The sequence below is a fragment of the Lepus europaeus genome, chromosome 17, assembly GCF_033115175.1.
Source record: "Lepus europaeus isolate LE1 chromosome 17, mLepTim1.pri, whole genome shotgun sequence".
Taxonomy (NCBI): Eukaryota; Metazoa; Chordata; class Mammalia; order Lagomorpha; family Leporidae; genus Lepus; species Lepus europaeus.
In genome coordinates this window covers 34580946-34605438 of record NC_084843.1, presented here as the reverse complement: position 1 = coordinate 34605438, position 24493 = coordinate 34580946, and the positions used below count along the sequence as shown (strand labels likewise).

Below are 24493 nucleotides of genomic sequence, written 5' to 3'. Positions count from 1 at the left end.
CTTTCCCAGCAGTATTTTACAGCAGAGAGCTGGATTTGAAGAGGGACAGCTGAAACTCGAACCGGCGCCCATGTGGGATGCCAGTGCCGCAGGTGGAGGATTAACCTACTGCGCCACGATGCTGGCCCCCATAACTTTTCTTTCTTTCTTTCTTTCTTTCTTTTTTTTTTTTTTTTTACAGGCAGAGTGGATAGTGAGAGAGAGACACAGAGAGAAAGGTCTTCCTTTTTTCCGTTGGTTCAACCCCCAATGGCCGGCGCACTGCACTGATCCGAAGCCAGGAGCCAGGTGCTTCCTTCCTCCTGGTCTCCCATGTGAGTACAGGGCCAAAGCACTTGGGTCATCCTCCACTGCCTTCCCGGGCCACAGCAGAGAGCTGGACTGGAAGAGGAGCAACTGGGACAGAATCTGGCGCCCAAAGACTAGAACCTGGGGTGCTGTCACCGCAGGCGGAGGATTAGCCTATTGAGCCGTGGCGCCGGCCCAGAATTTTTTTTTTTAAATGATTTATTTATTTATTTGAAAGAGTTATAGAGAGGCAGAGGCAGAGAGAGAGAGAGAGTCAGTCTTCCATCTGCTGGTTCACTCCCCAGATGGCTACAATTGCTGGAGCTGGGCTGATACAAAGCCAGGAGCCAGGAGCTTCCTCTGGGCCTCCCATGTGGATGCAGGGGCCCAAGCAGTTGGGCCATCTTCCACTGCTTTCCCAGGCCATAGCAGAGAGCTGGATCAGAAGTGGAGCAGCCAGGACTGGAACTGGCACCGCAGGCAACAGCTTTACCCACTATGCCACGTGTACGGGCCCCATGACCAAAACATCAGGTTTTCCTCCTGTATTATCACAAAGTAGGCTTCTGGATAAGTCAGTTTATCCTCTCTGAACATAGGTTTTCTCGCATGTAATGCAGGAATAAAAATAATCTGCTCTACTAATCTTCAGTTTTTTTGTTTTGTTCGGTTTGGTTTGGAAGGCAGAGAAGAGTTCTCCCATCCTCTGGTTCAATCCTTAAATTTCCCTAACAGCCAAGGCTGGGGCATGCCAAACCATGAATTGGATCTGGCCTGTCACGAGGGACCCAAGCACTTGAGCCATCACTTGCTGTCTCCCACAACTGTGCCTTAGCAGGAAGCTGGATCAGGAGGGGCCGGGGCCCCAGGCACGCTGACTTGGGATGTGGGCGTCGAAGGGCTGGCATAACCACTGTGTCCAACGCCGTGCTGTTTTGAAGGTGTGGAAGATGGTTGTGATAGACGTGAATTATAAGCTTTCTGTGGCCTACCCCAAAATGTTGTGCACTACAGCATTAAAGAAATGAAAGAAACAGGTATACCGCTTAGTCTGAGGAACTGGGGGCGGACAGGAGAGGGTGACAAAGGCAATAGCTGAAAAGGATCGCAGTATAGAAAAGTGAGGTCGAACGCTGAAGCGACAACCAGTAAGGAAAAGCCCCTTCAGCGTCCACGCTAATGACTGCTCTCTCCGGGTTCTGAATCTTGCACCTGCTGGGCGCTCCGTTTACCACTGCATTCAGCTTTCCCTGATCCTAAACGGCTTTCCGGGACGCTGTCCAGTGTAAACACCACGCCCCTCTTTCCCCCTTCCCACCCACGGAGGAGCCCTGCTCCGGCCACGGCGCGCTGCCGCTGGCCTAGGAGCTCGCCAGTGTTTGCCCTCCTACGGCTTTCCTAAGATACCCCGCGAGGCTGTCGGCTGGGGGTACTCCCATCTCTTCAGCTAGTGCGGGAAGGCGCCTAGCAAACCGTTAAGGGCGCTACTGAACCACTGCGGAGTTCGGAATTCTCATCAACTGCTTGAGGACCGGGCGCTCCGCTCTCGGCCGACTCGTCCAGTACCACAGAGGTGGCTAAAAGGCCGATCTGAGCAGAACCCCGTCTTCCCAGGACCAGGTCCGGGGCAACGCTCACCTCAACTACGGCGCCGGGTCCTAAGGAAATCACTCACTGCGCCAAATCTCGCGCCGCCCAGGCCGGAAGGCGGGCGAGCAGCAGGAGATATCGCGAGAGGACAGAATTTTCCCGCGAAGTAGAAGCGCGCGTTTTTCCCTGGCCGGCTTCTTGAGTGGAAGGCTGGCTGAGCGGCGTCTGTGAGGAATTAGCGCGCGGCTTTGCAGGTGCTGAGAGGCGGGGACCTGGTTCCCGTGCTGAGGGTCCAGCCATGCCGGCCGAGCAGCCCGCGAGCAGCGGCGGTGAGTGAGGAGAACCGTCTGCGGGCGGCACGGAGCCTGCGGCGGGGCTTGGGGGAGGATTCCTTCCCGGTTGGGGAGTGAGGAGGGAGAGGGGAGGACACCTCGGGACCGCACAGATTTGCTTGGTAGAAGCGCCTCCCCCCGGGGGGCAGCGAGTGGCCGCGCATCCCGGTCTGTACTCCGGGGCGCAGAGCACTGGCGGACGCTGCTGGCGGCCCCGCGGGTCTCCCGCTCTGGCTTCCGATGCCTGTGGGGAGCGAGGACGGTGGTCTGACGTCGGAGCAGAGGAGTGGGGCGGTTTGCGGAACGGCGGTGTGAAAGCCTTCTCCCCGCAGGGCCCCCGGCTCCCGAAATGGTGGGGCAGCAGGAGAGCGCCGTGATTACCCCGGCCATGCTGGAGGAGGAGCAGCAGCTGGAGGCCGCCGGGCTGGAGAGGGAGCGGAAGATGCTCGAAAAGGTAATTGGCGAATTAAGTTCATTGTTCTGAAGGCCGCCGGGAACCTGCGGCTCCCGGGGACGGGTGGTCTGTGCTCTCGCAAGTGTTGGGGTGGCGTCTCGGCCTCTTGAGAGCTGCTCTGTGGTTGCGTGGGTGTGTGTGGGGGCGTGTGAGTGTGTACGGGTGTGGACGGACACTGTCTCTGAGCAGCCTGTGCATCCTTGGGTGCCGTGCAGCTGCAAGATGCAGTCTTGCTACGCTCCAAGGTGGGCTCATCTCTTTGAAGAGAGCTTTGCCTTTGCTTATTTAAATTAGTGCCTGAAATGTAAGCCTAATAGCGAGCGATCTAGAAAACCTCTGGAAGTAAATGTGGGTGTGAGTGAGACGGAGGGCGTTCTGTTGAAGTTGGCATCCAAGGGTGGGCTGGCATCCCGGTCTGTGACATTGTTTGTTCCAGTTTTGTGCCATTTTCCCAACTAAGTGATGAAATTGCTTTCTCTTTTTGTTTCTGGTTCCTTGGGGGTTTCTGTTTGCAAATAAGATTCTTCAGCTAAAAATGCGATGCATTGTTTATGGTGGCAGGTTATTGTACTTGTGCTTTCTCATACAGAAAATCTGTTTTGTACACTAGTAGTTAACTAGTTTTTGCTTATTCTGAATGCCTACTCTACTGCTTTACTTGTTGTATATGCATGAAAAAGAATGATAGGCAGCTCAGTAATGCGTGTTGATTTTCTTATATTAATTTATTTAGTCATACCAATAGTATGATATAGATGCTTTTGTGGTTCCTGTTTACAAACCAAGACACTGAAGTAGTTTGCCACAGAAGTCAAATTTGAACTAGGCTGTCTTCAGAGTTCTGCCCTTAACTGCTGTGCCCCTCAGGAAATGCATCATTTAGTATTGAGTTAACACAATCACAAAATATTTGAGTGGGAAAAGCAGTGCACTCAAAAGCATGTGATGAATCAGTTGGTTCCCTTCTCTCTTCTATCAATAATAATCATTTTTTGTCAGCCATTGATAACATGAGCATTTATGAGTATATATATATATTTTTTGACAGACAGAGTGGATAGTGAAAGAGAGAGAGACACAGAGAGAAAGGTCTTCCTTTTTGCTGTTGGTTCACCCTCCAATGGCCTCTGCAGCCAGCGCATCGCGCTGATCCGAAGCCAGGAGCCAGGTGCTTCTCCTGGTCTCCCATGCGGGTGCAGGGCCCAAGGACTTGGGCCATCCTCCACTGCCTTCCTGGGCCATAGCAGAGAGCTGGACTGTAAGAGGAGCAACCGGGATAGAATCCGGCGCCCCAACCGGGACTAGAACCTGGTGTGCTGGCGCCGCAAGGCGGAGGATTAGCCTGTTAAGCCATGGCGCCGGCCTTTAAGAGTATATTTCAAAATATTCATGAACAAAAACTAATACACATTTCCCACGAACTTCTGAGAGACTGCTTGTATTATAAGTTGGGTATTGTTTTGAGTTCTTTACGTGTTTTTCTCACTGAATCCAACTAATTATTCTGTAAAGTAGCTATTCTTTATAAAGTTGTCAGTTTTTAAACTTGGTACTTTAATGACTCTAGTGAACTGTTATTGAAGGTTCTGTTTACCTAATTTTACAGTTGAGGAAGCTGAGGCATATAGAAATTACCTGCAATCCCACAGTTAGCAAATGTCAGAGCCAAGATTTGAATGTAGTCTCTGTGATTCCAGAATTCACACTTTTAAACTACCATGCTATACTTTCACTCTAGTAATGCTAATGCTGTTGCTAATTATCTGTGGTTGACCAGAAGTTGTAGAAGGAACATAATCTTCCATCTTAAGAAGTGCATTTTCATATTTATTCTGTTTAACACACCCATGAAGAGTGTTGTAGGGAAATACCATTTGGAGGATAGCTTGAATATTAGTTTAGCATTAGTTTAGGGGAAGAAATGTTTTCCTACGTTTAAAACCGATCTGTCAAAGTACAAAGTTATGTATTTATTTGCTGCTGATGAAAATTAGTCAAAATGACTCTTGCTTTCAGTGGCATTTAAAAGCTTTTAATCATTATGTAGTGAGTCTTGAATTTATTGGAATTGTTACCAAGGGATAGGCATGCTGTGAATAGCTTTTCTTCAGCAGTTACACATTCTAGAACCAAAACAGTAATTTTCTTTATTCATTAACGGTCAATCTTTCCATTAAAGAGTAAACAGATCTTTCTAGCCTTACCAGTACAAGTGTATAATTTGCTTTAAAGTCATGTCATGATCTATAGCTATTATATTGTCTTTTTATGTACAGATATTGAATTTGTATTAAATACAGTTTTATACTTGACACTTATAAGCAGTTATTGCTGCAATGACTGGAGAATTCTAATACTAACTTTTAGAATCTTCCTATTTGAGATTAAAAATGTTTTTGAGGCCTAAAAAACTGTTATACAAAAGTGAAGATTCTTTTATTTGGGGAGAATACAGTATTTATGGGCAGAGATTTAGAAACAGGAGAGAAAGAGCTACCTTAGTTTCTTAATGAAGCATTTACTTTGCTTTAGGAATTTTAAGGTTTGTGAAGAGCCTAGAGCATTACATTCATTTGCTGAAGTTATTTGCTTTGACTTTCAAGTACATTTCCTTTTAAAAGGACTCTTTGTTAGTCTGAAAGATTTAAAGAGTACCATTACCAATGAAGTGGGGGAAGGGGAAAGATTGGGGTTGGAGTATTTCTTGGAGAGGTAAAAGGGTTCACATTGGGTGTAGGTTGAAATAGAAACAGAAAAACAGAAAAGTTGGGAGAGACAATAAGAGACGATGGGGAGGCCGGTGCCTCAGCTCAATAGGCTAATCCTCTGCCTAGTGGCGCCAGCACACCCGGTTCTAGTCCCGGTAGGGGTGCCGGAATCTGTCCTGGTTGCCCCTCTTCCAGGCCAGCTCTCTGCAATGGCCAGGGTGTGCAGTGGAGGATGGCCCAAGTGCTTGGGCCCTGCACCCGCATGGGAGACCGGGATAAGCACCTGGCTCCTGGCTTCGGATCAGTGTGATGCGCTGGCCACTGCGCACTGGCTGCGGCGGCCATTGGAGGGTGAACCAACGGCAAAGGAAAACCTTTCCCTCTGTCTCTCTCTCACTGTCCACTCTGTCAACCAAAAAAAAAAAAAAAAAAGAGAGACAATGGGGAATTTGTACCCTATGTTCACTGGCATACTCTTGCAGTCTAGCCACTCAGAAATGCTTCCTGCTGGACATTCCATGCTTTCCACAGATGGAACTGCAAATTCACTGTAATGTAACAATGAAATTGCTAATTCAAGAGAGAGTAATAATAGATAGGAAAATTTTGAAACACGGAAAACTGGATTGAACGATTAGCCGTTGGTATGGTTTAATGAAATTTTTCATTTATGTCATCTTAAAGTAATTACTTTAAAATTTGTGCTGACTTGTTTTGTACAGATTTAAGATAGTAAGTAGATTTAAATTAGACCTGAAATGTTTTTTGTACCATTTTTTTGTACCAAAATTTAAAAGTTCATTTCTAAATTCCAAATAATTTTTGTATTCTGTTTATAATATTCATCTCTCATTGGCTGCCTATTGCAGTCACAGAAGTAAATTGGTAATAGTAAAAGGAAGGCTGTTCTAGAAGAGTTTGAAAAGTTGTTAACTAGGATAATGAGTGATTTATGCATTTTTTGGCTTTCAGTTTTTCCGTAATGTGTTTCTTATTCTCTTAGATATCGTACTATTGCCATTGCTTTTGTAATACTTATTTTATTTATTTAGTTTTTTTTTTTAAATTTTTTTTTTTTTTTTTTTTTTTTTTTTGACAGGCAGAGTGGATAGTGAGAGAGAGAGACAGAGAGAAAGGTCTTCCTTTGCCGTTGGTTCACCCTCCAATGGCCGGCGCACCGCGCTGATCCAAAGGCAGGAGCCAGGTGCTTCTTCTGGTCTCCCATGCGGGTGCAGGGCCCAAGGACTTGGGCCATCCTCCACTGCACTCCCTGGCCACAGCAGAGAGCTGGCCTGGAAGAGGGGCAACTGGGACAGAATCCGGTGTCCCGACCAGGACTAGAACCTGGTGTGCCGGTGCAAGGCGGAGGATTAGCCTAGTGAGCCACGGTGCTGGCCTGTAATACTTATTTTAAAAGAAAGCTAATGTGATGATATAATATCTATGTAGATATAATCAATAATATGCAATGATGTCTTAGAGATCACAAGTTGGAGTAGCAAAACGACCTTGGTACAATGTGCAAGGTGTTGGGGTGTATTTAGAACATAAAAATGAACTCATAGCTCCTGATTTTCAGCCAGTTTAAACTCTTAGTTGCTTTCTTCTAACTTGAAACCACTAACTGTGGTGGAAGGAGTAGTTAGGATTTTTTCCTTGGCTTGTTTTTTTTTTTTCCCTCTCCATTCATATTGGTTGAAAAGTAGGTGACTGGTTTTAGTTGAAAAAGCAAAACACTAAATCTGCCACTTAGCTGGGTAAAATTGATAAGAATTTCTCTTATCAATGTATGTTACCAAATCTATAAAGATCTTTGTAATTCTAAAGTGACTTAAGTATGATTCTTAGTGCTGTTGTTAAGACAGCCAGTATTGCTTACTGCAAGAACTATTTTTGAGCTCTTCAGTCATTTATCTGTCCTATAGCATTGATGTCATCTATTTCCTGCAATCTGATTTCTTAAATTTTAACAATTCTTTGTATTTTAGAATTTACAGCTTGTACTGTACAGTTTAATATTAAGTATATTTGTACCTTTTAATGCTTGTTATTTTAAGATAATATATCAGCTCATCTATAGTGTAAGTCAATGTTCTGTGTTCTATCCAGTAACTTTATATGATGTAGTGTAGATTCGGTGCTTCCATGTATGTTTGTTGATTGAGTTGGATTGATGTTAAAGAATTGACTTTTTTTCTTTAAAGATTTATTTTATTTATTTAAAAGGCAGAGTTACAGAGAGAGAGAGAAAGAAATAGAGAGATACAGAAACAAGAGAGCTTTCATCTGCTGCTTCACTTCCATGACTGAAGTGAGAAGCCTGAAGCTCCAACCAAGTCTCCCACATGGGTGGCAGAGGCCCAAGTATTTGGGCCATCTTTTGCTCCTTGTTAGAAGGGGAGCTGGATGGGAAATACAGCAGTTGGTGTCACAATACCAGCCCATGGAATTGACATTTGAAGATAATATTGGGGCCGGTGCTGTCGCGTATTGGGTAAAGCCGCTGCCTGCAGTGCCGGCATCCCATATGGGCATCGGTTCAAGTCTCGGCTGCTCCACTTCTGATCCAGCTCTCTGCTATGGCCTGGGAAAGCTGTAGAGGATGTGGGAAGATATAGAGGAAGCTCCTGGCTCCTGGCTTCGGATTGCTGCAGCTCCAGCTGTTGCGGCCAACTGGGAAGTGAACCAGTGGATAGAAGACCTCTCTTTCCCTCTCTCTGTATAACTCTGCCTTTCAAATAAATAAATCTTTAAAAAAAAAAATAACAATGTTGACTAAATATCTGTTTTGTGTGTTAGGCAATATGAATTGTATTGGCAGTTATTTCCAAAATGTTCTATGCAGATAACTTTGAACTACAAAATAGTTTTCAATCCTGGATCTGAACTGATTTAAATGGCCTGGATGGGGGCACCTATACTCACAGTCTCTGGAGTATAATTGTTGATTTCTCAGGTTTATATATACCTTAATTTTGATAGATGAATTAAACTCTGACTTGACTCACTTAAGCCCACTTTGGTGCTTTTTATGGAATTCAGTTTACATTGAGTTGGCAGATTATGATCTGGATTTGCCCTGCAGCTGTTTGTGTAAATAAAGTTTTATTTGAACACAACCATACCTGTTTGTTTACTTACTGTCCTTAACTGCTTCTAAGGCAGAATTGAGTATTTACAATAGAGACCAGTGTTCCATACTGAAATACCTACTATCTGGCTCTTTACAGAAAAAATTTATAGACTACTGACCTATTTAACTTTTAAAATTATTTTCTGCCTTGTGCCCCATGGTGGTGAACTTTTAAAATATTTTAATGTTCTTGTCATTGTGAATTGAGGGAGGGTTCTTTCTCAGCCATAGACTTGAAGAAATTAATACCCTTTTCTTTTTTAAAAGATTTATTTATTTGAAAAGTGGAGCAAGAGAGGCATCTTCTACCCTCTGTTTCATTCCCAAGTTGTCTAAATACCTGAGGCTAGGTCTGGCTGAACCAGGGAGCCCAGAACTCCATCTGGGTTTCCCTTATGGGTAGCAGAGGTCCAAGCATTGGACCATTGGCTACTACTTTCTCTGGTACATTAGTAAGGAACTAATTTGGAACTCCAGGATGGGATGGTGGCATCACAAGTGGCAGCTTAACCCTGTGCTGCAGTGCTGACCCCTCTTGTTCATAGTTTCATAGTATAGTTCTAGAATTCTAAAATAAGATGTTCTATTCTTTGACCAAAGAGATTTTTTATTTTTTCTCTTTGAAATCAAACTGATAACACAGGATTTTATATGTATTTAAAAGCATTTGATTGTTTAAAAAATATATCCAACATGAATTAAATATTTTCTAAATTTCGATTTCTAACTTCTTAAAAAGATTTATTTGAAAGGCAGCATGATAGAGAGGGAGAACTATTTTATATCTACTGGTTCGCTCCCCAAATGCTTGCTGTAACTTGTGATGTACCAGGTGGAAGCCAGGAGCCAGGAATTCCGTCCTGGTTTCCCACATGGGATAGGGACAAAGTATTTGAGCCATCATCTGCTGCCTTCTGGGTGAGCATTATCAGGAAGTCAATTGTTAGTGAGAAGTAGCAGAGACTTGAACAAGGCACTCTGATAATGTGATGCAGACATCTAAAAGTGGCTTAACCTGTGCTGCAACACTCATGATGATTTCTGATGTTCTTTTTAAAGACTTACTTGAAAATCAGTTACAGAGAGAGGGGGAGAGACTGAGACAGAGATCTTCCATCCACTGGTTAACTCTAGATGGCCCCAGTGGCCAAGGCTGAGCCAGGCTGAAGCCAGGAACTTCATCTGGGTCTCTACGTGGATAGCAGGGCCCAAACACTTAGACCATCTTCTGCTACTTTTTTTTCCCGGGAGTTGGATTGAAAGTGGAGCAGCCAGGACATGAACCAGTGCCCATATGGGATGCTGGAGTTGGCAGGCAGCAGCTTTACCCGTGACACCACAACACTGGCCCCTCTAATTTTTTTTAAATGGATCTTTGACTCAGTAGATGTGAGAAACTATATGTCCAGTATCTGAAATTTGAGGGGTAGAGAGAAGAGTTCCTGTCTGTTGATTTACTCTTCAAAGGTCCATAATGGCCGGGACTGGAGCCAGAGCTGGCTTCCCTGCCTCCCTGGATCTACATGAGCAGGTAGCTGAAGTCACGGGCTGGAGCCGAGTATGGATTCGAGGCAGTCTGATAGGAGACAGGGCATCTTAACTGCTAGGCCAAATGCTTACCCATGATCCAGTTTTTGCTTTAGAAAAGAGATTATCTGTAGTAAATAAATTTAATGTTGTAAGGATTTTCATTAATTACAGGAAATATCTTAGACCCAAGGGTTGTATGGTAGCTAGTTTCATGGAACCTTATGTAAAAACTCAATGAATGTCAGAAAACAGTAATTTTGGAAATTTTTTCTTTGGATAGGCTCGCATGTCTTGGGACAGAGAGTCCATGGAAATTCGGTACCGTAGACTTCAACATTTGCTGGAGAAAAGCAATATCTACTCCAAATTTTTATTGACTAAGATGGAGCAGCAACAATTAGAGGTAGGTATATGTGATTTGACTGTAAGTTAGTATTCCAACCACTTGAACTATCATCCTTGCCTCCTAGGATGCTCGCTAACAGGAAGCTGGAATTGAGAGTGGAACCAGAACTCAAACCTAGGCAACTACAGTACAGAATATGGGCATCCCAACCTGCTGTCTTGACCAGGAGTCCAAATTCCTGCAAGTGATGAATTTGACCATTGACTGTATAGACTCTGTGCAGCTACCAGTACAACTGAGGGAATGTAATTTATAATCATTACCAGAAGTTCTCTTGTATCAGCAATGATCCTCATCCTTGGCTCCCAGCAATCATTGATTGCTTTCTGTCACTGTAATTAGTATTGGTTTACTAAAATGTTATATAAAAGGAATCATGATAATTGTGAAACTTTGATTAGAGTATTGTGACTTTCAGACTCACCTTGACCTAGGGATTGGGGAAAGGCTAATGCTTAAATTTGGTACCAATTCCCAAGGATTAATCAAGCATGCCTACATTTGGAAGTTTTTATAAACCTCTTAAAGGACAGGATTCAGAGAGCTTCTGCATAGGAAACATGTTGAGGTTCCTGGAGGATAGAAGCCAGAGGGGGCATAGAAGCTCCATAATCTTGCTCCCATAGGTAGGTCTTACCCTTTTGTCTCTTCATGGGTTCATCAGCACTCTTTGTAATATCCTTTATAATAAGTGAATAAATGTGATTTCCTGAGTACTGTTAGCCACTAGCAAATTAATGAAACTCAAGGAGATTGTGGGAATCCTAGTTTGTGTTCTGTATGTTGGAAGCATGGGTAGAACAACCAGGGTCTTAGGATCTGCATCTAAGATGGTAGTGGTGGGAGGGAGTCTTGGGAATCTGATTCTGTCTCCAAGCAGATACTTAAGTGTATGGGAGAGAAAGCCCCACATATTTGTTCATGTTAGTCTTCCTTGTTGAATATTTTATTTTTAAAAAATATTTATTTATTTGAAAGACTGAGAGAGAGAGAGATCTTCCGTCTGCTGGTTCACTCTCCAAATGGCTGCAATAGCCAGGTCTGGGTCAGGCTGAAGCCAGGAGTGTGGAACCCCATCCTGGTCTCCCACGTGGGTAGCATGGGCCCACGCACTGGGACCATCTTCTGCCTTCCCAGGCATACCAGCAGGGAGCTGGATGGGAAGTGACACAGTGGGGACTTGAACCAGCATTCATGAGGTACTGGGTTGCAAGTGGTAGTTTAACCCTTTGTGCCACAACACTGGCCCTCCTTTGTTGATTGTTGAGTATGAATATGAGTTCATATTTTCCTTTAGTATTCTTACAGATGGACACTTTGTTTTGCTCAGCATTTTTGTTTGTTTTTGAGATTCACTCATGTTCTGTTTACTAGTTGGTCATTCTTTTTTATTCCCGAGAAACATTTCATTTTTAAAAACAGCATTGTTGAATTATAATTGATACTCACTAAACTATACATGTCTAAAATATACAGTTTTGTAAGTTTTGACATAGATATACCCATGAAGCCATCATGACAATAAATGCACCTGTCAATTCCAGTGATTCTTCCCTTGATGTCTTCTATTCCCACATAATCCACTGATCAGTTTTGTGATACTGTATTCATTTGCAGTTTCTGTTGGTGATAAGTTCTTTTAGCTTTCCTATGTCTGAGAGTCTTAATTTACTTCATTTATGAAAGATACTTCACTGGGTAAAGAATTTTCTTCCATACTTTTTTCTTGCAGTACTTTGTGAAGATGTCATTTCACTGCCTTCTAGCTTATGTTATTTTCTGACAAGCCAAAGTCTGCTTGTAAGACTGTATGCGTCCCTCTACCTGGTTACCTTTCAGATGTCTTTCCAGAAAAGGTTTTTTTTTTTTTTTTTTTTTTTTTTTTTTTTTTTTGCATTTGGGCCTTTGTGATAGCTGTTTTCTGCCTGGAACCCTCTTTTAAATAATTACATGGCTTGTCTTATCATCATGTTCAAGTCTTGGCTTAAATGTTTTCTCATTGAGGGCTGCCCTGACAGCCTCAAATAAAGTTGCTGACACTCCTGAACAGTGTTATCTTGTTCTGTTTTTCCCATTGCATTTTCGTATGACATATTATTTATTTTAATGAGTTCAATGTAATTAACTGTTTAAACAGTTCTCAGAAAAGGTTTAGATTTTTTGGTGTCTTGCATTTAAAATTTGTTAGGATACATTAGGAACAGCTTTTAGTCTAGGAATAACTTGTCCCACTTCTAAATATTGGAAGTGCCCCATGTATTAGCCCTTTACTATTGTGGCAGAGGAAATGTGAACTTTTCCTTATTTTTGACCCTTTCCTTATAAGCATAGGAAATTGTTCCTCATGTTTCGTTCTGGTGACTCTTTTCTGGGTCTGGGTTTCCTTATGTTCATGTACTTGCCAATATTCAACCTGAAGAATTTTGAGAGACTAGCTTTTTCTGTACAGCTATTTTCTTCTCTGGTGCTTGCCCTTGGGAATGTTAGCAGCTCTGTTTTTAATTCTGTTTAATTCAGAGAGGCAGTTTGCTCTGTTTCAGTTCTACCTTCCTTATTTATGCTTGGAAATTGCCTTCAGGCATTAAGCTGGGAAATAAGAAAATTCACCTCATTAGTTCTCCTTTTATCTGTGTTCACTGTTCTTTGTTGTATATTTTCTGAAAACCATTGTTTGATATATTTTATCTGGGTTTTAATTGTTTATGACAGGAGAGTAAATCTGTTCCCTATTAACTCTGTAAAGGTTTGAAGTGTGAGTTCTTTGTTTTTAAATAATTATGTAGTTTTTTTACTGTGAACATAAATTATTTGAGATTCATGTTTTATTTGTCTTTGTGACACTGAAAAATTATTTTACAGGAACAGAAGAAGAAAGAGAAATTGGAGAGAAAAAAGGGATCTTTAAAAGTTGCAAAGGTAATGCAGCAAGCCAAGTGTTTTTTGTTGTTTTCTTAATTTATTGGAGAGGTGGGGAGAGTGAGACAAATGGGGAGCTCCCATCTTCTGATTCTGCTGATTCACTCTGCAAATACCTACAATAAATACTCCCAGACAAGGAAGTGAAGCTGGGATCTGAGAACTTAATCTAGGTTTCCTGCATGGGTGGCAGGGAACTGTTGACTTGAGCCATCTTCTGTTGCCTTCTAGGGTGCACATTAGCAGAAAACTTGAATCAGGAGTTGAACTAGGACTCAAACCCAGGTACTCCAATATGGGATACAGATATCCGTAGTGTCTTACCCACTAAACCAAATGACCACCCTCAGAATTTTTTAATAAATTACCTGAAATACTGGAGAAATTATTTTTTGTATCCTTTTGACTTTTTACTCATTTATTTAATTTTAAATTTTTAAATTTGATAACATATCTTTTTTACAAGCTTATAGAAATGTGTAAAGTCTTTTTCAGTACTTAATGAACAGAATGAGAGCCAAGTATGATCCTTTCAGATTTTTCATTCTGTGAATTGTTTCTCCTAATGATGAAATCTGTATAAGTGACCAGCTTTTTTGGAGTGCTTAATGTGCAGTTGTACTAGTGAAAAAGAGAAATAATAAAGAGTATAATTGTTGAATACTTAGTTTGTGTCAGATATTCTATATAAATATTATCTTAATTCTCAAAACTCTATTAGGTAGAGATACTGCTGATGGTTTTTTTTAAGAGTGTTTCTAGAAGAGAAAAATGGAATTAAAAAATCTTCGTTTTGTTGCAAAATTTTTTGAAATAGTCCTTTTTTTCATAATATGCATTTTTCTCATAAACTTTTAGAAGGCCCCTCATAGAACTGGATTTCAAAAATTTTTATACCAAAAGAAACTTACCTTTTAATTATATTTTCTACATTTTAAAGTACCCTTGTATATTTTACATATAAAGAAATATACAAGAAGATAGAATAACAGTTTTCTAAGATTTATTTTTATTATTTGAAAGAGAGATCTTCATCCCCTGGTTTACTCCCCAAATGGCCACAATAACTGGGGCTGGGGTTGGGCCAGGCTGAAGCCAAGAGTCTGAAGCTTCTTTCAGGTCTCCCATGTGGGTGCAGGAGCCCAAGCACTTGGGTCATCTTCCACTGCCTTCGCAGGGACATTAGCAGGGAGCTGGATTGGTAGTGGAGCAGCTGGGACTTGAAGCAGCACCCATATGGGATGCTGTCATCGCAAGCAGAGGCTTAACCTGCTATGCCATGATGCTGGCCCCAAAGTAATAGTTGTTATTATTTACAAATTCTGTATTTATGAATATACCTACTCCCCAAAATGTAACCCCCAAATATTCCTGGCATTTTTTTAAAAAAGGAATTTTGATTTGTCAAAGGTTTATTTATGTATTTGAGAGGCAGAGTGACAAATAGCATGCACACTGTCATCTGCCTGTTCACTACCCAGATGCCCACAACAGCCTGTGCTGTATCAGGCTGAACTGAGTCCAGGTCTTCCGTATGAGTGGCAAGGGCCCAACTACTTGATCTACTACAAGCTGCCTGCTTGTGTACCCATTACGTAGAAGCTGAAATCATAGTGGAGCCAAAATTGAACTCAGGGACTCCAGTATAGTATACAGGTTTATTAACTGTCATCTTAACCACTGGAACAAATGTCCATCCCTCCTGGTACTAGTTTGGATATTTACTGATATACTTGTGTGCAAAGCAGCAAAAATTTTGTCTCCTGAACCCATATATTCCCATCTAAGGTGAAGTATGTTTGTATTCTCATGATATAATTAGATTTTCCTTCTTATTTTTGTTAGTGATTTGCTCGTTAACATGGACCCCAACCAATATGTTGAAGTGCTATCTACTCTAAGTAGAAAAATACTGTGTGATATGCCTAATGTGTTAGATGTTTGAATTTGGCATGAATCATAATGCTGTTGGCTGTGTTCAGTATTAGTCAACACATACATTAACTAAGATGTCCTTAATCAAAATGTTACAACCAGAGTCTTGCAGAAGACTGAATTTTTATTTTCCTTAGAGGCTATGATTTCTTTTTTCTTTTTATTTATTTATTTGAGAGGTAGAGTTAGAGAGAGAGGGAGAGACAGAGAAAAAGTCTTCCATCTGCTGGTTCACACCCCAGATGGCCATAATGGCTGCAGCTGAGCCTATCTGAAGCCAGGAGGAGCCAAGAGCTTCTTCTAGGTCTTCCATGCAGGTGCAGGGGCCCAGGGACTTGGGCCATCTTCCACTGCTTTCCCAGATCATAGCAGAGAGCTGGATCAAGTAGTCTCCCGTCCACTGGTTCACTCCCCAATTGGCCATATTGGATGGAGCTGGCCGATCCGAAGCAGGAGCCAAGAGCTTCCTCTGGTTCTTCCCATGTGGGTGCAGGGTCCCAAGTAGTTGGGCCGTCTTCTGCTGCTTTCCCAGGACATAGCATAGAACTGGATTGGAAGTGGAGCTATTTGAATTTGAACCAGCACCCATATGGGATGCTGGCGCTGTAGGCAGTGGCTTTACCCTTTACACCCCAGTGCCAACCCTGATGATTCTGTTTTATAGGGAATATATTGAACATAACTACTGCAAATAATGAGAACTAAGAATAACTAGCAGAAGGTCACAGAATCTAATAAATGATAATGCAGAGATTTGAAATAAAACTTGTTTCAGAGCTCACACTTCTATGTGTTAAACTACTTTTATTAAAATCAACTATTAAAAAAAAGGAAGAGGGACTGGTGCTTTGGGGTAGTAAGTTAAGCCTCCGTCCGCAACATTGGCATCCCGTTTGGGTTCTTGTTCTGGCTGCTGCTCTTCCGAGCTAGCTCTCTGCTAATGGTCTGGGAAGACTGTGGAGGATGGTTCAAGTGCTTGGCCCCTGCACCCATGTAGGAGACCCGGAAGAAGCTCCTGCGTCCAGACTTCAGATTGGCCCAGCTTAGCCATTGCAGCCATTTGGGAAGTGAACCAGCAGATGAAGACCTCTGTCTCTGTTACTCTCTTTGTAACTCTGCCTCTCAAATAAATAAAAAAAAAATTAACTATTAAACTGCCTTTATTAGGAAATATCAAAATTGTAATAAAACAAGTAGGATATCTTTAAGTCTTAAATCCAGTTAATTTTTTTCTTTTTTTTTCTTAAAGATTTATTTTATTTATTTGAAAGACAGAGTTAGACAGGTAGAGCCAGAGAGAGAGAGGTCTTCATCCGCTGGTTCACTCCCCAGATGGCCACACCGGCTGGAGCTGTGCCGATCCGAAGCCAGGAGTCAGGAGCTTCTTCTGGGTCTCCCATGTGGGTGCAAGGGCTCAGGGGCTTGGGCCATCTTCCACTGCTTTCCCAGACCATAGCAGAGAGCTGGATTGGAAGAGGAGCAGCCGGGACTAGAACCGGTGCCCATATGGCCAGGGCTTTAACCCGCTGCGCCACAGCACCAGCCCCAAGTCCAGTTAATTTGATTATTAGGTTTTTTTTTTTTTTTTGGTTTTTGACAGGCAGAGTGGACAGTGAGAGAGAGAGACAGAGAGAAAGGTCTTCCTTTTTGCCGTTGGTTCACCCTCCAATGGCCGCTGCGGTTGGCGTGCTGCGGCCGGCGCACTGCGCTGATCCGATGGCAGGAGCCAGGTGTTTATCCTGGTCTCCCATGGGGTGCAGGGCCCAAGCACTTGGGCCATCCTCCACTGCACTCCCTGGCCACAGTAGAGAGCTGGCCTCGAAGAGGGGCAACCGGGATAGAATCCGGTGCCCCGACCAGGACTAGAACCCGGTGTGCCGGCGCCGCAAGGCGGAGGATTAGCCTATTGAGCCGGCCTGATTATTAGGTTTGACTAATGGTGATGTTAAAGTACTTGATAAAGAATTTTGCAAGAAAATAAAGTTAATAATAATTGACTCTTTTACTACTTCTAGAGTCTTGTGGGGCTTTTGGTATACATACATGATAGTTTTACTTGTCCCAGATGTTCTTATACCAGTTTTCCCCCCTATTTCTCCTCCTCTTGCCTTGTTCGAAAGATGCTAGCCATTAAATTTTGCCTACTCTTCTGTTTTAATCTTCACTTAAAGACAGTTTTAAATTTATAATTTTTGTTAAAACATATCAATACTCTTGATGATGTAATACTCTTCTCCAACTCATTTTGAAACTGTTTACCCTCTCATTAATATTTTTCATTCAGTCAGTATTCTCTTTCAACTGTATTTAACTTAATAGATATAACTCAAAATGAGTTCTTTTAGCACCATACTGTACCAATGGAATATTGGCTGCATTAATATAATTACAGAAGATGTTTGTCGTATTTCAAAATAATATTGTTTTCCATGTTTAATTTTGAAATTTCTCTACCTAAATGAAAAAAAAAATACCTGAGAAAAGTGTAGCTCTTTTGAAAAAGCAAAGGGATGTGATCATGGACAAGTTATTGTAGGGAAGTACAGGAAAAGATTACCTATGGGTAAGTATAAAAGTGAAGGACTGATTGGATGTAATTGAACTTCAAGGAACACTTATGTTGCAAGTTAATCATTGTCTTTTAATATATAATACCATGAAGGTCCATAGTAAACATAGTTTTCAATCCTTGTTTTTTAGGGTAAAAACTCAGTTGATGGAAAAGAAGAGAATGCAGGTAAATTTCCCTGTTCTAGTTTTGAAGAATATGTGTTTATATTTCTGTTTTAATTGTTATTAAAAATAAAATGTCTTTTTTATAGGTATGAGAAAGAAAAGAGGAAGGGAAGATGAGTCATATAATATTTCAGAGATAATGTCCAAAGAGGTAAAAATGGGGGAGGGCATATAACATTTGATTATGAGTCTAGTTTTGGTTCTGAACCACCTGAAATATGCAAAGATTGCTTTTACTTGGTTTTTTACTCTGTTTTAAATATTTTGCTTTCAAGTATTTATGTGAAGAATTTGGTTAATATTATTATTATTATTATTATTTTTTGGACAGGCAGAGTGGATAGTGAGAGAGAGAGAGAGAGACAGAGAGAAAGGTCTTCCTTTTTGCTGTTGGTTCACCCTCCAATGGCCGCTGCGGCCGGCGCATCGCGCTGATCCGAAGCCAGGAGCCAGGTGCTTCTCCTGGTCTCCCATGCAGGTGCAGGTCCCAAGGACTTGGGCCATTCTCCACTGCCTTCCTGGGCCATAGCAGAGAGCTGGCCTGGAAGAGGGGCAACCGGGATAGAATCCGGCGCCCCAACCGGGACTAGAACCCGTTGTGCCGGCGCCACAAGGCAGAGGATTAGCCTGTTAAGCCACGGCGCCGGCCAGAATTTGGTTAATATTGAGAGTATTTTTAAAAAATCTACCTGGAATATAAAACATAGATCTATAGGTAAGAGTTGTTTCATTTTTAAAACGATCATTAAATAACCTTTTTAATTAATATTATCATATTAAATGTGTTTTTCCACTTATGTCATTTGCAAAAGTTTGAAGCTATCAATATTCAGTAGACTTAAATCTGAAATTAATAAGGAAAAAGGATTTTGTTTTTAGGATATACTGGTTTTCTTATTCAGATTACAGAAGTAACAGTAATAAATTTTCCAAACATGTAAACACCTAGTGGGCTTCTGTAGCATTATATCAGGAACTCTCAGTAGCAAAAAAAGGGCAGTGCCTTTTAGTTGTGGGAACAGCGTATGTGAAAGCGTAGAGGTTAGAGTTAACATTTTGAGTGGGTGGGAGGTGGATCATAGCAGAGAAGTACTTTAGGGGAGAAGATTCTTGTCATTCTTAATTAGAAAAATGGCCCATTATATATATACATGTTTTATTATTTATTTGACAGAGTTAGACAATGAGAGAGACAGAGATAAAGGTCTTCCTTCCGTTGGTTCACCCCCAAAATGGCCGCTATGGCCTGCGCTGCACCGATCCGAAGCCAGGAGCCAGGTGCTTTCTCCTGGTCTCCCATGCAGGTGCAGGGGCCCAAGTACCTGGCCATCCTCCACTGCCTTCCCGGGCCACAGCAGAGAGCTGGACTGGAAGAGGAGCAACCAGGACTAGAACCTGGTGCCCATATGGGATGCCGGCGCCACAGGCAGAGGATTAGTCAAGTGAGCTGTGGCGCTGGCCACATCACATTATATTTTTATCTGAACTTCAAGATCTATATATTTTCATAAAGTATAAAATATTCTAATACTTTTCTTTACTCTGGAGATATACTCTGATACTACTTTTTCATTTAAAAGTAATGGTCAAGAGCCACTAAAACTGATAGTGATTATGGTATCCACCCAACTTGTAGTGTGAAAAACACTGTTAGTCTGCTTCATTAAATTTAAATGGACGAGCTCCATTAACCCAGAACCAGTCAGAAACACTGAAGTAATTAGGCAACTATATTGGATGCTATTGAGAGAATATGAAGGGATGAACAAACTCTTTTTTTTATTTTTTAAGATTTCTTTGTATATATATTATTTGACAGAAAGAGAGTAAGAGACAGAGAGGTCTTATATCTGCTTGTTCACTCCCCAAATGTGTGAGCTATCATCTGCTGCCTCCGAGGAGCATTAGCAGAAAGTGGTGGTTAGCACAGAGTGGTCAGGATTTGAATCAGGTACTCAGGGAATGTGGGCATCCCAAGTGAAAACTTGCCCTGCTGTGCCACAATTCTTTACCCAAAGAACTTTGAACTCAGCCATGATACGTATAAAATTTTGCATCTAGGAAGAGGCATATGTGTTGAGACTTGAGGGTTGAAAGTTTAATCATTTAAAGATGGAGGGATTGATGCTGGTGCTGTGGCATAGTAGGCTAAGCCTCTGCCTGCAGCTCTGGTATTCCATATGGTCACTGGTTCATGTACCGGCTGCTCCTTTTCTGATCCAGCTCTCTTCTATGGCCTGGGAAGGCAGTGGAAGATGGCCCAAGTGCTTGGGCTCCTGCATCTGCCTCTTAAATAAATAAATAAATCTTGTAAAAAGTAAAAAAATGGAGGGGTTAACAGGAAAATGGTAAGGTGGAAGAGGAGTGTTCTAGGAAGAGATAACAGTAATGGTTACATAATCAAGAATTAAGAGAGACTGACAAGTTCCCAAAACTTAGAAGAATTTGCACTTGGCTTCAGTTAGTAGGCTAAGTGAAAGAGTGGTGAAAGGTGAAACTAGAAGTTAAGTTGGTCAAGAGTTTGAGGCTGTCATATGAAGAGCAGAGTGCTATTGAAAGATTCTATGCAGATTTGCATTTTGTAAATCAGCTGGTTATTGGTTAAAATCTGCAGTAAAACTAGTTATTTGTACATTTTGTTACTTCCTTTTCTCCTTATCTAACCAGATCTTTTCTTTTCTTTGAAGTTTAACACAAACCTTACTTACTAAAGAATCTTAAGCTTCTTATGAGTAAGCTGTATGGATTACCTAATTTGATATTGTGTTGTGGTGAACCTTGCTTCTCCAGAATCATCCTTCTGTATTTTGAACCATTTCTTCTTTACCAGATCTTTCTCTATCTTTGAATTATAAATACATCATGCTTTTTAATCTGAAGTTCTAGATAATTGCCCTGTTTTCTTTTCTTTATACTCAGGCTTACTAAAAGAATAGTCTATACGTGTTTCATTATTCACAGTGGTTTGAGAAATTCACATCTGCCTTTCTGAATTTGCATCTGAAATCCTTTTAGCTTTATAGTTTGAATGTTTCCATAATACTTTAACATTAAAAAAAAAGATTTATTTTTATTTGAAAGGCAGAGTTAAAGAGAGAGAGGGAGAGATAAAGAGAGCTCTTCCATCTGCTGGTTCACTCCCTAGATGGCCACAAAGGGAGTCAGGAGTCAGGAGCTTCTTGCTGGTCTCCCATGAGGGTGCAGGGGCCAAGCACTTGGGCCCATACTCCACTGCTCTCTCAGGCACACTAGCAGGGAGTTGAATCAGAAGTGGGGCAGCCAGGACTTGAACTGGAGCCCATTTGGGATGCCAGTATCCCAGGTGGCAGCTTTACCCATTACATTGCAATGCTGGCCCCTCCATAATACTTTTAAATCTACATATGACATATATAATATGTGTATGTGTGTGTGTCAGCCACTTATGTTTTCTGTCAGTTTTCCATGAATCTTTTATATATATTTTTTTATATTCCACAAGGGTTTTATACATTTTTTCACTAACATAATAATTGCATATTTATGGGATACTCATGATCGTTCAAGGTAATTTTTACTAATTATTATTAGCATTACCATCTCTCTCTCTCTCTCTCTCTATATATATATATATATATATATTATTTATTTATTTACTTTGAAATTCAAAGTTATGTGAAGAGAGGGGGAGACAGAGATCTTCCATATGCTAGTTCACTTTCCAGATGGCTGCAACAGCTAGGACTAAGCCAGGCCCAAGCTGGGAGGCTCATCCAGGTCTCACGTGGGTGACTGGGGCCCAAATACTTGGACCATCTTCTGATGTTTTTCTTAGGTCATTAACTTTGAACTGGATTGGAAGTGGAGCAGTTGGGACACAGACACCCCTTATGGGATGTGGGTGTTGCAGGAGGTAGCTTTATCTGCTACACCACAATGCTGGCTCCTCCTTATCATTTTTGTTTGGAGGCTTTGAGCTGCTATCTATGAATCTTTCATTAAAATATATAACAGATGATCATGAACTATAGTTATCCCACTGTGCTGCAGAACACTAGCACATATTCCTTCTGTGTCTTAAATTTCCTATATTCTTCTTTTTTTTTTTTTTTTTTTTTTTTAATTTTTTTGACAGAGTGGACAGTGAGAGAGACAGAGAGAAAGGTCTTCTTTACCGTTGGTTCACCCTCCAATGGCTGCTGCGGCCAGCACACCGTGCTGATCCGTAGCCAGGTGCCAGGTGCTTCTGGTATCCCATGCGGCTGCAGGGCCGCAGGCGGAGGAATAACCTATTGCTCTGCAGTGCCGGCCAATTTCCTATATTCTTAAAGTGTCTTGATTATTTCATCCCCTGTGTTTTCTGTGTACCACTATTCTCTGCTTGACATGAACCCCACCTCTGTCTTTAAAGATTAAGCTCCATGGCAACTTTTCAGATAATCTGATGTTAACAATACATGGCTAAGTCACCAATTGACATTCAGGCCTTATTTATACCTTTAGCATCTAGTAGGTACCATAAAATCATAGTGCTTTATTCTGTGTTTCCTAGGTATTTGTCTTAGCCTCTTATCCAGGGTTTAAAACTCAGGTGTTTATCTACAGAGGTTGAATGTGTACTGAAGCAGGGTCAGGAAACCTTTATGTAAATAGCCAGTACTAAACATTTTCAGCTTTTGAGTACTTTCACAAAGCTGCCACAGACAAATGGCAAACAAACATGCCTGACTTTGCTCATTTTAACTTTATTTACAAAAACAAGCTGCCAGCTGGAGTTTGTCTACAGGATATTGCTTGCTGACTAGAGGATTGTTATTATGTGTGAATTACTGTTTACAGTTTCATATTTTAAGCAAAGAATAGCTAGAAAATCCAGGTGTTTAAGCAAACATTCCGAGATTTAATGTTGCCAGTTTATTTAGAATTTTATCAGACTATCAGCGAGAAATGTCTGCATGTTTAATTCTTCCTAAGCACTGCCAGTTTGAGATGTGTATTTTAATTACCTTGAACACCTTTATCCCTATTTCCAAAAATAAAATTAGCATAGAATAAATGTTTATTGAGTAAATACATAAATGAACCTCATACTTTTTTTTGTTTTCTCAATCTTGTAGGAAATTTTGTCTGTGGCTAAAAAAAGTAAAAAGGAGAATGAGGTAAGAGATTTATAGTAGAAAATTAAATTTAGGAATCATTTGCTTATTGATCACTAGTCCCTTTTATTTTAGTCATCAGGGTATGTTTTGTGTACCATGTATCTCCTTTCTTTGCTGTTTGAAAAACATTTACTTCTTTCTTACCTTAATCTTCCTTTTAAAAATTTTTTTTGTTTATTTGAGAGGTAGACAGAGTAGGCTCCCATCCACTGGTTTACTCCCCAAATGCCCCATTTATAACGGTAACTAGGAGCCAAGAACTCAGTCCAGGTCTCTCTACGTGACTGACGGGAATCTAATAAATCAAGCCAGTGTCACCACCTTCCAGGGTGTGCACCAGCAGGAAACTGAAGTCAACAGCTGGAGTCTGGTATTAAACCCAGGAACTCTGATATGGGATGGAGGCGTCTTAATCAATGTTTTAACCACTAGGCCAGATGCCTTCTCCAGTATCGCTTCTTAAATTTCAACTTGAGGTGTTCTATTCCATATCCTTTAATACTGGCTGTGCTCCTGTTTCCAGCTTCCTGCTGTTGTACACCCTGAGTGGTAGTAGGTGATGACTTAAGTGGTTGGGTCCATACAATATTTGTGGGAAACTAGGATTGAGTTCTGGCTCCTGCCTTTGCACTAGCCAGGCTCTGGCTGTTATGGGCATTTGGGTAGTGAACCAGTGGATGGGAAACCTGTCTGTCTCTCTTTCAAACAAATAAAATAAATAAAAATATTTAAAAATGTTGAATAAAAGATTTTCTTCAGTTCTGTTTGGGAAGGTTTGAATATAATAGCATTTTGTATCAGACATCTAACCAAGTTTTTTTCTTTATAGGATGAAAGTTCCTCTACTAACCTCTGTGTAGAAGATCTTCAAAAAAACAAAGATTCCAATAGTATAATTAAAAGTAGACTGTCTCAAACTGTTCGACAGAATACGAAATTCTTTTTTGACCCAGATCGAAAATGTAATGGACAGCCAGTACCCTTTCAACAACCAAAGCACTTCACAGGGGGAGTGATGCGTTGGTACCAAGTAGAAGGCATGGAATGGCTTAGGGTAATGAATTGTCGTTTTTAATACAATGTGTTGGTTACTTTCTATAATAACCTAGTATTACAATATACTACAGCTTGAGTTGTTCCTTCATTTTACTATTACATATGAAACCATTATTTGTGTGTAGATACATATTTTTGATTGATTTACTCTTAATAAATTTTTAAAGGTAAAAATTAACATGTTAAGGACTTGATAAGGATTTGATAAAGGACTTTGGAGAAGTCTTGTGATCATTTATGGTACGAAAATGGTAGTCTCAACATGACTGTT

General features: G+C 41.2%; 1 protein-coding gene across 1 annotated transcript in view; it reads left to right on the top strand.

Moving 5' to 3' along the window:
- Positions 1-1660: 1660 nt before the first annotated feature.
- Positions 1661-24493, top strand: part of HELLS (helicase, lymphoid specific) — a 42797-nt gene continuing 19964 nt past the window's right edge. Inside the window, exons 1-8 of the mRNA XM_062213860.1 lie at positions 1661-2207; positions 2543-2664; positions 10316-10438; positions 13301-13357; positions 17993-18029; positions 18115-18179; positions 23125-23166; positions 23996-24220. Of these exons, the coding sequence (XP_062069844.1) occupies positions 2177-2207; positions 2543-2664; positions 10316-10438; positions 13301-13357; positions 17993-18029; positions 18115-18179; positions 23125-23166; positions 23996-24220 (702 nt within the window). The 5' untranslated portion in view covers positions 1661-2176. The remainder of the gene's footprint in view (positions 2208-2542; positions 2665-10315; positions 10439-13300; positions 13358-17992; positions 18030-18114; positions 18180-23124; positions 23167-23995; positions 24221-24493) is intronic.